The 16,185-nt window shown below is 31.6% G+C and overlaps 2 protein-coding genes across 4 annotated transcripts; both read left to right on the top strand.

Annotated features, from left to right (window-relative positions):
- The first annotated feature begins 1,557 nt into the window (after window positions 1-1,557).
- Window positions 1,558-5,204, top strand: LOC133692543 (transcription factor bHLH74-like). 2 transcript variants are annotated; one of them, XM_062113580.1, is made up of 8 exons: window positions 1,558-3,190; window positions 3,302-3,535; window positions 3,616-3,681; window positions 3,767-3,835; window positions 4,297-4,368; window positions 4,458-4,598; window positions 4,682-4,763; window positions 4,846-5,204. In XM_062113580.1, exons 1-8 carry the CDS (start codon window positions 2,681-2,683, stop codon window positions 4,866-4,868), a joined length of 1,197 nt encoding a protein of 398 aa, XP_061969564.1. In that variant the 5' UTR covers window positions 1,558-2,680; the 3' UTR covers window positions 4,869-5,204. The 2 variants fall into 2 exon arrangements, with proteins under 2 accessions (XP_061969564.1, XP_061969563.1); XM_062113579.1 differs by having other exon boundaries at window positions 4,843-5,204.
- Window positions 5,205-11,691: 6,487 nt separating this feature from the next.
- LOC133691029 (uncharacterized) lies at window positions 11,692-15,534 on the top strand. 2 transcript variants are annotated; one of them, XM_062111337.1, is made up of 7 exons: window positions 11,692-12,155; window positions 12,379-12,420; window positions 12,745-12,879; window positions 13,878-14,113; window positions 14,336-14,372; window positions 14,982-15,039; window positions 15,135-15,534. In XM_062111337.1, the coding sequence occupies exons 1-7, from the start codon at window positions 12,009-12,011 to the stop codon at window positions 15,212-15,214; spliced, it is 735 nt and encodes a 244-aa protein (XP_061967321.1). In that variant the 5' UTR covers window positions 11,692-12,008; the 3' UTR covers window positions 15,215-15,534. The 2 variants fall into 2 exon arrangements, with proteins under 2 accessions (XP_061967321.1, XP_061967322.1); XM_062111338.1 differs by lacking the exon at window positions 12,379-12,420 and having other exon boundaries at window positions 11,694-12,155.
- The last annotated feature ends 651 nt before the right edge of the window (window positions 15,535-16,185 follow it).

The following is a 16,185-nucleotide window of genomic DNA, read 5'->3' as shown; positions in this document are numbered from 1 at the left end:
TTATGTTTTAAAAATATTTTTTAAAAAATTATATATTTTTATTTTTTTCTTTACTCCAAATTATTTTTTTCTTTTCAATTATTTTGATGTATTAATATTAAGAATAATTTTTAAAAATAAAAAAATATTATTTTAATGCATTTTAAACTAAAAAAACATTTAGAAAAACAACCGTCTCTATACTTATAAATAAACTTGTACTTATTATTTTTAAAATATTTTTTATTTATAAATATATAAAATAATATTTTTTTATATTTTAAAAATTATTTTTAACACTAGTATATTTAAACAACATAAAAAATTAAAGAGAATAGTTTTTTTAAAACAATTAAATTTTTATAAAATGCTGCTTTGGCCGTGGTTTGAAACAGCTGCTGCCTACTGTACAATAATTCATTCTTTGCAATGAGGTGTCTCACACAGGATTATGCTTTTGGAACAAAACTGGCCGTTAATTTCGGATTAAATTTAAAAATTCCAGCAAGGTCACTGCAGACTCGAAGGTGACCAGATAATTTGGTTTTGAACAGGTTAGGGTGGTTGAGAGGGTTTTTTGCACACTAAAACCTACAGCTGGAAACTGTACCAGGACAAGAGGGTAAAATTGATGATTAGATTCCATTATTCCATGTGTTCTCCATTGGCCAGAGCCTCCAAAGTAAAAAAGAAAAAGATTGCTGCAGGTGTTAATTAATAATCTAACATAAGCTAAATAAAATAAAAAATAAAAAATGTAGACACCATACCCTGTGTTGACACTTAGAGTACTCTCTTTGAGTTCTGTAATCACAGCCACACAGTCGTCACTTGTCCAGTAATCGCATAAAAACCAACCATCAAATAGAAGGGACCTCTTTTGCATGAAGGAGACCTTTTTTCTTTTTTTCTTTTTTTTTTAATCTACCTTTTAACATTAAGGTATTTTTGTGGCCCGTGACCAGCTACTAATTTTGTTTTTTTAAAAATATTTCATAATTTGAAAGCAAATATTATTTTTATTTTTTAAAATTTATTTTTAACATCACTATAATAAAAAATTAATTTCAAGCTCGAAAATTCCTGGAGCTTATTTATTTGATGGAATGGGGCTCGGGAAGGAGGGGGGTTTGGAGACAAGTTGATGGAGAGCAGTGATGCTCATTCATTGAGAATGATGGACCTCAAGAGCATAATGAGAACTCTCAAAAGAAATGAACCTCTTTGTTGGCACTGAGAAAGATGAGTGTGTAACAGCAAAGAGAGCCTGGTAGAATAGTTGGCAAATGTGTCGGTAAAAAAACATAAAGTATATGTCGAAGAAGGAAGCAATCTAACAAGCAAGCAAAGCTTGGGCTTGAAGAGAAGAACCTCTTCCAATCTTTTCTCAGACAATATATATTTACTATTTCTTTTTTGTTTCTAAAAGAAAAAAAAAAAAAAGGAAAAGCACTGTGCAGGGTTTTAATAATTTTTAAAGATGATAATAATAATAATAATAATAAAAGAAATTACAAGGAGTAAAGTGATTAGGTTCTATAATAATTTAGCAACAAAAGCAGTTGGGTAGTAGTTAGTCTGTCTTTTAAAATCATACATGTCACCTGTTAACTCGAGCAGGTAACCCAAGAGACACTCTCTCTCTATCTCTACTTTTGTATTCCACTCTCCCTGTCTCTCTAGCTTCATAGGTCTCTACATTGTCCGTGGTCTGTTGAAAAGGTTGGAATTTGATGCTTCTTTAACTGATTGTAGAAGTGCCGATCTGATGAAATTTGTTTTTTTCTTGTCTGTTTGAGAAAGCATTTGATGCTCTTCGGGGGTACTATCAAACCATCCATTGAGGGGACTGTGAATGAAACTCGGTTCTTTTCAGTTCTTGCATAATTCAAGTAGAATTTGATGCTTTTTTGGACACCCATCTGAGAATATTGCAAAAGGGTGCCTGAAAACGTACCTTTTCTTGGTTCTTGGGGTTGTTTCGTCTTTAATTAAAAATTTGGAACTTCTTGTCATTTCCGTTTTAGGAATTTCTCCGGACACCATTTCTCTAATTCCACGTTCATTGCTACAAGTCTTGTGGTGATCCTCTTGGATTTTGGTCTTAATTGAAGAGATTCAAGGGTGATAAGATCAATATGGTGGTGCTTAAATGAGTGCAGAAGGTGAGAAATTTTTGCTAGTCCAACAAAAGTGAAAAAAGGGAATCTGCTTTCCTTTTGATGAGCTGTTTGTTGGCTAATGCCATTGTTTGTCTGTGTCTACTTTATGCTCTGAAAGGTTCACTTTGCTGTCTGTAGGAACCATTTTTCATTTTTCTCTCGCAAATTAGAGTAGACTTGATCGTAGGGTTTTCCAAATATTGAAGTAGCTGATGCTGGTTAGATTTTATGCCTGATACATTGGATTTCTCTTTTTCACTTTGTGTCTACGGGATGCTGCTGCGATGGGTTTCTTTTACTTTATAGCACCATCACAGTTTTATAAAGCTGCCAAGGTTACTTGTTCCTTGTTGAGTCGTGCAAGATATCACCAGCTAATTTTGGTCAAACTCACTTCTCACTTTTAAGGTTATAGTTCCTTCTGTTTCATATCTATATTTAGCACTTGTCTTTGCTGACTGTTGCTTTGGGTTCTCTCCTCAATCGTATACATAGGCTATTCCTTAGAATTTGGGGGTTTAGCTTTTGAATCCCAGAACATGGATGGTAGCGGTGATAGTAATGATGATTTAGGATATCAAAATAGAGGTGAGAGTGTTATGAATTGTCCATCTTCAGGAATGAACACAAACCCCTTCTATGTTTCTGCTTGGGATCCAGTAGTTTCACTAAGCCAGCCTGGGAATTTTGGTGGTTCATCAATAGTTTCTCAAAGTGGGTTTTCCAATTCTCCTTTCCCAATTGTAATGGAAAACCCAGGTATTAGTAACCTTGTTCATTACCCATCTGGTTCAGGCTTTGTTGAGCTGGTGCCAAAGTTTCCTGGCTTTGGAAGTGGGAATTTCTCAGAAATGGTTGGCTCTCTTGGCCTGACCGAGTGTGGTCAGATTACTCATACTGGGTGCCCTCCAAATTACAACAAGGAGGCAAACAATGCTCAACATCAGGAAGATCAGCAATTATCAGAAGAGACAAGTATAGGAGCTTCACCAAATGGAAAGAGAAGAAAACGAGTACCCGAGTCTAATTCTCCTTTGGATCCAAACAAGGTAATTTGAATTAGGTCTAATCTTATACTTTAGGAAGTCAAAAGATTCTGCAGCAATGTAATTTTGTGTTTCGTATTTGTGAATTCATGAATCTTTTATCTTTAAATCTAGAATACTGATGGAGAGTTACGAAAGGATCTTTCTGGAGAGAGTTGTGATATTGCAAAAGAACTGGCTGAAAAGACACAAAAAACTGAACAAAACCCCGGTCCTAATTTGCGGGGCAAACAGGCAGCTAAACAAGCTAAAGACGATACTCAAAGTGGAGAAGTTCCTAAAGAGAATTACTTTCATGTGAGAGCCAGAAGGGGTCAGGCTACCAATAGTCACAGCCTTGCAGAGAGGGTACCTTCTCACTATTATGTGTTGACAATGGGAAAATGATCTGACTCATATTCATATTGAACATGGAGGCCTTTTTGCAGGTGAGAAGAGAAAAGATCAGCGAGCGGATGAGAATGCTACAAGAACTTGTCCCAGGATGCAATAAGGTACTTAAATAGCTTCTTAATGGAAACTATTTATTGAGTGAAAAAAAACAGATGCTGATTAGTTTGGTGTTGATCATTGTTTTAGATTACTGGAAAGGCAGTAATGCTTGATGAGATTATCAACTATGTGCAATCATTGCAACAGCAAGTTGAGGTATGCCATTCTAAGATCGAGATTATGGACTGTGAAATTGTCATCTGAACCTGTACTCTTAATGTTCACTAAGCCGCTTGATAAATTTGCTAGTTTGAATTGTAGCTCTAACTTTTAGGGGAAAAAAACACACATACAACAAAGCACCCTGGTGAACTATTGGAAGCAGAATAAATTCATAGTATATCATCATTAGCGTCTGCAAAAAGTGTTGCTATTTCTGGAGTCTAACTGATGTCCATGGGATGATAATACCCATAAAGGATAGTGATTTATAAGTCAAGCATTAAGTTTGTAATTCCTATCATAAAACGGATGAGAATCAAGTTTAGCTTCTTTTCTACGAGAATGACATTTGCAAATTATAAGCACTGAGAGTTCTGAGTGATGAATTCAACATCACTGAAGCCATTTGTGCTTCCGAATGACTACAAGTTACTAATACTTGCCTGCTATTGCAGTTTTTGTCAATGAAACTTGCCACTGTAAATCCGGAACTGCAAATTGATGTTGAGAGGATTCTATCTAAAGATGTAAGCAAGGTTTATGTGGTGAAAGAATTTATAGACAATTTTCGTATATGTTTCTTTGAATAAAGCCTGATAGGTTTCCCTTCCATCAGATCCTTCATTCACGTGGTGGCAATGCAGCTATTCTAGGATTCAGTCCCGGGATAAGCTCACACCCGTATTCGCATAGAATTTTTCAACCCGGCATACAAGTCATTCCAAATTCCAATCCACAATTTTCTCCAGCACCTCATGTAAGTGATGCATCTTTGCAAATGCTCTGCAGAATCAATTGCTCATCAAAAACTTATTCTTGGAATTGTTTCCGCATGCGTAGGCTGTATTAGATAATGAGCTCCAGAGCTATTTCCAAATGGGATTTGATTCCAGTTCAGCTATTGACAATTTAGGACCGAATGGTAATCAGCAGTACTTCTTATAATCTCAACTCAAACTTCTGTTTCTATTTTCTTGACCTGGAAACACTCATGCTTTCAGCAGCACGTTTGAAACCGGAGCTCTGAATGCTGAAGAGAGATAACAAGGCGTTGATTCCTTCTAACAAAGAATTGAAGTGGTTCAAGTTTGACTTTCATACTGGAACTCGTTTTGAAACAAACAAAAATAGGGAAGAAAGTTCTTGTTTCTTTTTTTGTATAGGTTTAAGCTCCTAACTCTGCGTTCTTCACATTTTTTGGAAGAAGATTACGTGCTAGAATCACAGATATATGTATATTGTCCGGGTAAGAAGGGAGACTTCTGTTGGTGATTTTGATTTTTGCCTGTTTCATTGGGAATTTGAGGATGTACGAGGCTTTCTGTTGTGAGGTTTATGAAGCTAAAAAAATACATTTGCCTGATATCTGTTTCGGTTGGTATCACGATAATGTTCGAAAAGACAGGATCTATTTGTGATAAAATAATTGGGTATCATTCAAGCACTTGATCTGTTAATTATTAGGAGGATAACTCGTTGGGCGTTAAGATACTTGGGATGGACGGTAGTCGAGGAGGGTAGCTCCTTTTTCCCTGATAGGTTGAAAACAATTGTTCATGGTTTTGAAACCCGACCCGGCCTGGAGGGTTGACTCGTGGTTGAAACTAGACCGGGTTTAAAAAAAATAGGGAAAGTCAAAACCCGGGGTGACCTGGTGACCCGGTCAAAAATCTTATTGCAACCCGTTGATTTTTTTAAAAAAACTAAAACGGCATCATTTTAATTTTTAAAAATAATCAAAATTGATCCGGTTAAAACTCGAAATCTGGGTCTTGGACCAGATCAGGTTTAAAAACTTTAGTACTCTGAACAAAATGTAGATGTACACTTTTCGTACTTTGAGCACGTGAGTGATATGTTCTAAAAACCCTTTAATACCCTCACCTTACTAGGAGTGGGAGTGTTGTACCACATGAGCAAAGTCGAGTGCGTCTAAGTCTAAGGAATGTTTGAAAATATGGTAATAGTTATTTTTTAAAATATTTTTTATTTAAAAATATATTAAAATATTTTTTTTATTTTTAAAAAATTATTTTTGATATCAGTATATCAAAATGATCTAAAAACACCAAAAAAATTATTTTAAAATAAATAAAAAATTAATTTTTTTAAAGTGCCTTCGAAATGCAAAAACAAACATCTTAGTCATCTGATAAAAATCAATATTTTCATAAAACTTAAATTTGGCTTGTTTCTACCGTTAGCATAACACATGAAACTCGAACTAAATTTTTTAAATTTATAATTAGCCTAAACTTGTTTTGAAATTAATACTAGGATGAAATGGATATGGTAAAGTAATAAGTTACTTACATAAATAAATATTTTCACACACCACTCTAAGATATAAAATCGAAGAGATACATATGCGAATAACTTATCATTTTAAAAATACAGATAAAAATCAGATTTTTATCAAAAGATCAAGTTAAAGACTTTCAATTCAGATTTTTACCAAAAGACCCAATATATAGTTTGAATCATTATTATATACTGGGAACAACCTTCCAGGTATAGAGAAAACACTAAAATAACTCAATTAAAATCCAAATAAATGACTTTGACATAAAACTAGACATTCATTAACTAGCACACATTTTTAACTTCTTAAAAACACAAGTAGTTTCTTTTGAAAAGATAACCCTTCAACACAACAAAATGTTTGGAAACACTACTTTCACATTCAACTTTTATCTTTCCAAAGCCACTATCATGCTTGTAAACATCTTTTAATATTTTAAAACCTAGCACTTTCAGTTGCATATTTGTCAATAACAAATGTCTTAGACTCAAAGCATTAGCAAAAATATTATGAATTTTATATTTATGTTTCATAGAGAAACTAAAAGTTTATAGAAATCCAACCTAATAAGCATCTTCGGCTAAGTTTTTGTTGAATATTAAGAAACTTCAAATCCTCATGATTAGAAAGTAGCACAAATGGTTTTAGACACAAATACAGACACTAATGGTCCAAAGCATGAATGATGACATTTAACTTCTTATCATAAATTGAATATTTTTTTTCTAAATTATTGAGCTTCTCACTATAAAAATTAATAAGTTTGCTTTTTTAGCTAAAAATAACATCAATGTCAACATTAGATGCATCACATTTAACTTTAAAAACTTTTTAGAAATCATGTAGATAAATAATATGCATATTAGTCACCTTTTGCTTCATAAGTCCAAAACGCTTCTCTACCTCATCAATCTACTTGAAATTATCTCCTTTCAAGTATTCAGTGATTAAAGTAGTAATAATGCTATTTTTTTTTATTATAACAACAAGAAAAAGATAGACCATGAAAACTCTGAATATTATACAGAGTTTGAGTGACTAGCTTAGAACTGCTTCAATCTTCATAGGATTCATCTTCACTCCTTCACTGAAAATAACAAAACCCAAGAAAACAAGATTGATAATGAAAAATTCGCACTTCTTCAAATTATCATATAACTTTTGATTCCTTAAAGTTTGAAACACTTCTTGTAAGTGACTAAGATGCTCTTCTTTATCCTCGTTGTATATATTGGGTTCCCAAAATTCATACATGCAACGGAAACAATAAATTTAAAAATTCTTTGGGAATTCTAAGGATCCCGTTAGACATATCTAGAGTTGTTTAGGGGTTTATGCGAAGATTACTTGAAGATCTGAACTTTTTTTCACCTTTGAATATATGCTTTAAGGTTGGGTTATCGCAAATCACAAGTTGTCTAATTTTTTGGATATAACGATAATCCACATGAATCACTAGTGAGAAATCTTCTAAATTTCTATTTAGGAGAGAGGGATTTGCTAAGCCTAGAGTGTTAGCTCTAATGTTTGTTTATGTAGTTTTTTTTGTAAAAACTATCTGACATAAATATTCTCTACCTAAATAATAGGCCTAACTTTATATTTATTGGGAATCCTAAAAACCCTATAAATAAATAAAAAATATCAATTTACCCCTTAAATAATATCTATATATTATATAAGGATAATTTTAGAAATTTAATCAATCAAGTCCCTACTTGATTATTATAGGACTAGAATTATAATCCCTTAATTAAATACATTTTAGTGCTTAATTTCTAAAATTATTTTCAATCAAATCACATTTGATTAATTATCCCAGTTTACTTCCTGACTAATGATTTTTAATATGTGTGACATATTAAGTTTCTAATTTGTTGACCAAAATATAAATTATAATTCTAAATAAATAGAATTAAATAAATTAAATAATTTAATTTACTATCAATACAATAATTGATTAATTTATATTTGAAGATTAAGTGCACCGTCGAACAATATGTCATGATCCCCCAAATATTAAAAAAGTCATAAGTGGTTTGACTTAACCTTTTAGTGACCGGTTTCTCAATGTAATTATTATCCATTTGATCAATAATGCTTTAATTTAAACATTTTAGCACGGAGTATGTCTTCCATGCCAAATCATATTTGTTCACAACATTATAGTGATTGATCATTTGAATAAAATTTGAAACTCTTTTCAAATCTCATTCTACCTTGTACAATGATTTAACAATCAATACTATTTGAGAACATTTAGAATTTTTTTTAATTCATTCAGGGTGATGAATCCTCTCTTGATCATTTAAATATCTTTATGTAGTTTACGTTATATCCAATATCTGTCTATTTATTACCTTTACCAAGATAACGTATAACATGATCAAAACATAACACTCTTTATATAAGATAACATGGTAATCTCAAGTCTGAGGATCATTTACACAACCATCATGTTAGTCTTTCTATAAACACAAGTGAAAACTCCATGTAGAATTTTCATGCGAGGCAGTTTAATGTATATCTCATCTGATACGCACTTACATATTATTTCTAAGTATCCCTCATATCTTAGCTTAAAAGATCAACTGCTTTCTTTAATAAATAAAATAATATAATATGTACTAGTCTCAACACCTTTAATAAATGTCCGTTATTAAGACAACATTGACCAAGAATATTTAGAAACAATACTTTGATGCAATAGAAATTCCATGATTATAACAACCTTATAATTTCATTTATAACGTGTTTTTGTTTCATAAACTTTATCTTTACTTTAGATTCATTTATCAAATATTAAATTCACAAATTAGATAGTGAATAAAATATTTGTTAAACCTAATGGATCGGATGCTTGAGTTATTAGGTCATCTTTTGAGTAATTGAGTTGCTAAAAGAGTATGATTTGTGTTTTATAAATAAGAAATAAATGAGTTATTTTTTTTTCATAATTGTATTTTGATCAAATCAATTATGTGTTTTTTTTTCATTTACAAAACCCACATGTACTAAACTTGACTATCAGATTATTAAGTTACCTCATAAATATATTATTATGAATTTCATGACATAAGTTTCCTCACATAAAAAAAAAAGTTAATTGTTAAATATTTCCTCGTATAAATTAGTAAATTTTTAGTATTTACTTATTTATATATTAACTGTGATTGTCATGTTATTTCACATAAAAAAAAAACTAAAATTCATTGGTGTTTCATTGTGGATCAAGACTTATTTTGTTGTGTAGTGTAATGATGTTTTTACCCTCTATAAAAAAAGCCAAGGAAGTGCAATTAAAAGGGATTTTTTTTTGGCAGGGTTCATTGCATTATCAAATTGATCGAGGCTGGATCAATCTTCTCTCCTTATTTAGAATAGTTAAAAGACTTAATTACCCTTACAAATAAAAAAAAATTAGACCGGCATCTAAGCGCTTCCTAGTCTTTTATTTTTTCACAATACAATGAAATGATTTAATTACCCTTAAAAACTTCCATAGAGGGTTTTCTTGTTTTTTATTTTTTTAAAACAACAAAATGACAAATTTATCTTTTTTTTAAAAAAAAACTAAAGTTGCCGTTCAAGAGCATTTTTGTCTTTTTCTTATGGTTTTTTTATTATTATTATTAGTTTTAGCTAGGGGAAATTTAGTAACTTAGTAAATATAAATATTATTGAAAAACAAAAGTGGCCGACACGAGCATTGCATACATCAACGCGTGGACGCGTGTCCATACCTTTCAGGTAGCGCGTGCGACGTCTTTCAATGACCAAACACCGCATTTCACAATGATATTCGAAAGCTTCTGGTGGCCCCTCCATGATATGGAGGCGCATGTATCCAACGAGTATCTGATTTGACATTGATAGTTTTTTTTTTCCCTTTCTTTTCTCTCGCTTCATCGATTCTCATGTTAATACTTCAGAATTTCAAGGCAACCTTTCAATTGTTTTCACCTTCAGATTTGGTCCTTATTTTTTTATTACTATTTATTTTATATGAAATAATTTATCAAATTGAAACATGTTTTTAATTTCATCCTCCTTTAGTTTTTTTATATATCAGATTTGGTCCTTATTATTTTGATTGCTATTTGTTTTATTTAAGATAATTTTTAAAATTGATTTTATTTTTTTGCAATTGCATCCTTTTTTGTTTTTGTTTTAATATCATATTTAATCCTCATTCTTTTAATAGTTATTTTTTAAAAAACTGAAAAATTTTTAAAATTGATTTTTTTTTTCTGATTTCATTCTTCAACATTAAATTAGATGGAAACTGAACTTCTTAGTTGATCCCAGGTTTAGGATTTCACATGTTATGAATTTAAAATATTGACCTAGGTTTAAAAGACTTGGCTAAGTTTGCATTGTTTTTTTAATCCTTTTTTAAGTGTTTTTTTTAGAGTCATCATTCAACATTTATTTAATTGAGGATTGAGCTTTATTATTATTATTTATTTGCTTTCTATTGTATTTTGCTTTGGTTTTTAAAATAATTCGGGTTATATCGCCTTTCAACATTAGGTTATTTGGTAATTAATCTTCATAGTTTTGTTTTTTTTTTATGAGATTACCCTGGCATCACAACTAAGTCAGATATCTTGCATGATGACCCAAGTGGACTCGGGTCGTGCTTTTTTGACCTATTTGTATCAAAAAAATTTCTTCAATTTAGTCCTTCATTATTTTATTTGCTGAAAATTGAGCTTATTTTTTTCATTTTAATTTTTATGAGATTATCACATTCTCATTTAATTTTTTCTTTGTTATTAGATAAGATCCTTCAATGTTTGATTTTTTTTCTTAAAACTGATTTTTTTTATTTTAATTTCATCATTTAATGTTTTATTGATTAAATACTAGTCTTCATGTTTTTTTTTGCTTTTTTTTATGAGGTTATCTTAATGTTATATCCATGATCACGGGGTTAGCGGGTTTACCTGGTTTGACTAGTAATATTTTTTTCCTTGTATTTTCTTTAATTTTTTTTTTAATTTCAACTTTCAGCATTAAGTTATTTGGTGATTAAGCTTAATGATTTTATTCAATTTATTTTCAATAAGGTTACCCTGGTGTCCTCATCAAATATCATATTTAACATGCTAATCTAGATAGTCTCGGGTTGGGTTTTCTTTATTTTTTTTGTTGTCAGTTTTCTTTCACTTTATTTACCTTGTTGTATTTTTTTCTTCATGTTATTTAATTAGTTGAGTTTCTTAAAATTAATTGAGTCAATTAATTTAATCTTAAATTTATTTTTGGTTTTTTAAGAACATTTGTATTGCCACGATATTTTTTTTATTATGTTGGAAAACAATTAGATCATCCTGCAGCACAACAACGTGAGTTATCTCTATCATCAATTGGTATAAATTTATTTTTTATTTTGAAAATTCTTTTAAACCACACAGGAATACAAAGAAGTGTAAGATATATTATTATATTTAATACTTGTATAACATGAATTATGAAATTATTATAATTTTTTCATTATTAAACTTTGAAATGTAAATGTGCAATGTCCCACCTCGTCACGTACATGCAAGCCTAAGGCATGAGCGAAATACAGTTTAGATAACCCTTCTCCAATTGCCACCTCACGCATCTCTCTCGCTCCCAATTTCAATAAACCAGAAGCTCCGTATTACTCGAGAAATCCATTTCAATCCTTCTTCCCTTTCCATTCAGACAAAAAAAGAAAAATCACATTTTTATCAAAGAAAGAGAAGAGAGAGGCGGTGCAAGAAAGTAGACAGTCGAAACCCTAAAAATATGCTCCTAGGGTTTCGTAGAACCCAATCGATAGAAATCAGTGAGGGATTTATTAGTTTTTGTATTTAAATACAATACAATAAAATGGGAGGCGAGGAAATTAATCGGAGTAAGGATAATCCGTGGCCGTCTCCAAACAGACCGCCACCGTACCAAGAAAAATCCGAAGACATGAGTCTCTGGGGAGTTGTCATGTTCGGTCTAATTGGCGCCACTGCCACCACCTACGCTGTTAGTGCTCTTTCTTAATCTTGTTCTTCTATTATTGTTTATGTTTATGTTTAATTTCTTGGAGATAATTTATTTATTTTGTGGTAGATACGCAAATGCATTCAATATGTATTGGTGTAATTAGTAATTAAAACGTTGGATTCTGCCTTAGTAATTGAGGAATGGATAACACGTAAAATTGTTTCATTAGATTCTGAGAAAGTTGATTGATTTGGCATGGCAGGCCAGACGGCTGCGGTGGACTATTGATGAGTTGTATGCTCAGGTAGACTATTGCAAGTATAAATGCACGGCCTTCCTGCATCGTTAACTTAAATTCAGCTCTCATTTTGGTCAAATTGAATGCCCAAGAGTAATCTCTATTTTTTTATATATCATTGAAAATTTAGCTAAAGTTTATTGTTTAGAAACCCAGTCTCCAGGAAAATATTGTCTACAATAAGAAGTGACTGGTTCTGAGTGTTTAGTCTGCTAAAAGAATGTAAAATTTTATAATTATAATTAGAAGATAAGAATTTTCTTTTTATGTTTTTCTTGTTTATGCTTGCCAATGGCTGAGCTGATCATGTCTGTAAATGTGCCTGATTAGCTAACCAGGTCACAATCAGCATGGAAAGGAGCAACTGGATCTGCCAGGTCATTTCGGACATATTTTCAGGAGGAAGCGTGCAAGAATTACAATCGTCGAATGCAAGAAGCATATGAAGAGGAAATGGAGAGAGTGGTGAGTTTTGGTCTTGTGAATCATTCCTTTTGGATGCCATATTAGTAACATTATTAGATTATGGGACCCCGCGGAACATTTGGATGCCATATTAGTAACATTATTAGATTATGGAACCCTGCGGAACATACTTTATCAATTTTTTGTTATATGGTTTCTTCATATATGCCTTCAGATATTATCCTGCAAGTATTTGACTGCTTTGTGTTGTGAAACTAGATTGTTGCTAGCTCTAAGAGTAATAGGTGGGCTTAGAGTAGATAGCAATTATCTGTCAAGCTGGTTCTGGTACATTGCCATGAACTTTATGTTACTACTCTATTTTATTTTCTTCATATCTTGTCATTTAATTGCATGAGGAAGCAAGGTTTTCAAGACAGATCAATTGGAGTACTGCTCCTTATGCAGTTTGAATTCAGAAATATGTTTTTGAATTCAGATCTATAATGCTAGTCTGGATGCATAATAGCTTAAATAAGCTGATTCTTAGCCATCAAAACAAACTACAAATTCTTAGCAAGTTAGGCTACTTCTGGTTAAAATTCTCTGTCTCTATCTAAGTTACATTGTGAACAGAAATGTGTCTTTCCCTGCTTTGCCCTATCCACTTAATCTATATTTCTGCAAAACTTTATTTTTATGCCTCAAGATTGGGGTCAGATAGTAGAAACATAATAGGGGTCCTTCTTTGTATTAGCTTAGTTATCTTAACCATTTTGTATTTCTGTAACAACAGAACCTCGAAGAATTCTCCAGACCTAAGAAATTCTGTCGTATAACTCTCTCCTTCTGTTGGGTCCTCTTCAATTCTGTTTATAAATCATGTAGGTTGCTTTTCTTTGTATGCACCATATCACAGTGATAAGCCTAGTTTTGTCTTTCTCTGAAGCTGTCAAATTCATTTATCCTGTTCGGATTTTGATCTCTCCAGCAGTTTCCTTTCTTGATTGTATTTGCATGCAATTATGATGTATTGATGTTGTCCTTTTGTTTTTCAGGAGCGTATAAGACGAATGCAAAGTGTGTTTAACCGTGAAAGGAACAAGTACACAAGGGACCATGAGAAGTGGAGGGAAAATGGCCCAGGTGCATATCATCAAAATTTTCAGCGTGATGATTGGTATTGGAAAACTAATACGTCTTTCAGAGAACAGAGAACTAACTTCAGGAGAACTTCAAGAGACAGTGGAAGCTATTCATTATCACATCATTACTCAGTTTTGGGACTTGACAGGTAATGCCAAGAGCTATTAGTACCTATTTGTGAGACAGTCAACTTGTGTAGCTGTCTTGATTCTTGAGATATATAGCTTTTTTAGATGATTAAGAGGCTTTTGGAATGTGATACAGTATAATTAAGCTTCTCAATTTATTTAATCATGAGATTTTCTCAGTTATCTGGACTGTACCATTAACAGTTGGGATTAACATATTTTCACTGGACTTTTTGTGACAGGTCCAGAACAATACCATATACTGAAGCTGAGATTAAGGTATCACTCATGATAAATATCATCTCTTTGAAATCATTATTAGCCAGTGATCAGAGTTGACAATTGATATTTGTATTTCGAGTCCCATGAAACCCCCACTGAACAAAAAAAGAAGCTATTGTGCCATTCACATCTTATCTACATCCTCTATTTAGAGTATTATCCACGCCTCATGTGTTCAAATCTGTAATCTGACTTAAGTCCAGATTCTCTATTTAGTATGTTTACATTCATGTTTTTTCTACACATTCTCTTCTTACTTGAAAGCTTGGAAAATGTTAGGGGTTGACTATTGTGCTATTTATATCTTATCTGCTTTCTGTACATGGTGTTATCATCCAGTCTTCATGTGTTCAAATCTTTAATCTGACTTAAGCACCGGATTCTCTATTTAGTTTATCTACTTTCATGTCTTATCTACACATTCTCTTCTTACTTGAAAGCTTAGGGGCTGATTATTGCTGATTGCATCTGTAATACTCAATTCCACTTGGTTTCATTGCCTGCTCTTTTTTCAAATCAAGAGCTTCATCTTATAACTGGGGATTATTGTTCTCTTTTTTTATTCATGCGATTCTAAATGGACTTTTTTCTTTTATATATATGCAGACGGCATTCAGGACCAAGGCAAAGGAGTTTCACCCAGATCAGAACCAAGATAATAAAGGTTGGATTTTGTTTTCCATCGCTAACTGTGATCTTGTACTGTGATGCCACAGCTTTGAAGTGAAACTTAAAGTTGCTTCTCGTGATTTATTGCAGAGGCTGCCGAGGCAAAGTTCAAAGAGGTGATGATATCCTACGAGGCCATTAAGCTAGAAAGAAAGAACACTAAATATTGAACTTCCTGACACTGGTCGAGGGGATTGCAAAATGTTCCTACAGATGAATACTTTATTGACAGTGGTTCCTCCGGGAAAAATGAATCCAATAGGAACTTAATTTTGGGGAGAATTTGTTATTATATCGATAGGATGTTGTGTGGAGAGAAGTGAGTATATATTCTTTCAGGAGCTAGATATATAAATAAGGCAAGGTAACTCGTGTACAGAGCCTTCTATGCCTAATTCGAATTGTGTAAAATATTAATTGATTTTGACTATTGTACCCGGTTTACATATCAAACAAGCTATGTCACGGGTTGGATTTCTTTTCCTGGTTATATCAATATGTTTTTTTTATATAAAAACATCAAGTGGAATTCAAAAAACTTGTGTATATATTTAATAAAATAAATTGAGAATTATATTTGGTAATAAATAAATATAAAGTTATTAATGGTAAATAAAAATTAAAATTAAAAAATTAAAAGTTTGATATAGACTAAGATATTTTTCCTTGTTATATGGCTGTGTTTAACTATTTTTGTTCACAAAAATAGAATTTTTATTTAATTAAATGGTAATAAAAATAGTTAGATAAAAAAACATTATGTAAGATTTCACATATTAAAAATATTATTTATAAATAAATATTTTTAATTTTTTAAAATAAATCTCATTTATATCATAAAAAATAAGATTATAGATAAATTAAAATGATCTCTCAAAAAATTAAACGCGTACAAAATAACTAATTTTTTTTTTATTTAAAATAGGTTAGATAAAAAAAATAAAAGAGATAAGTTGTATTAATATAAATATAAGTTTAAAAATTATTTTGAAAAAATACACATAAAAAAACATTAATTAAAAAAAACATAAAAAAAATGCTCAAACACTACTAAGCCTAGCAAGCTATACCAATGAGCTTAGCCTATCTAGTAAAGGCTTATGCCTGGGCTTGTAAGAGTAGCCCGCATGCTTTTACCCTT

The sequence above is a fragment of the Populus nigra genome, chromosome 4 (assembly GCF_951802175.1).
Source record: "Populus nigra chromosome 4, ddPopNigr1.1, whole genome shotgun sequence".
NCBI lineage: Eukaryota > Viridiplantae > Streptophyta > Magnoliopsida > Malpighiales > Salicaceae > Populus > Populus nigra.
This window is presented reverse-complemented; position numbering and strand designations above follow the sequence as displayed.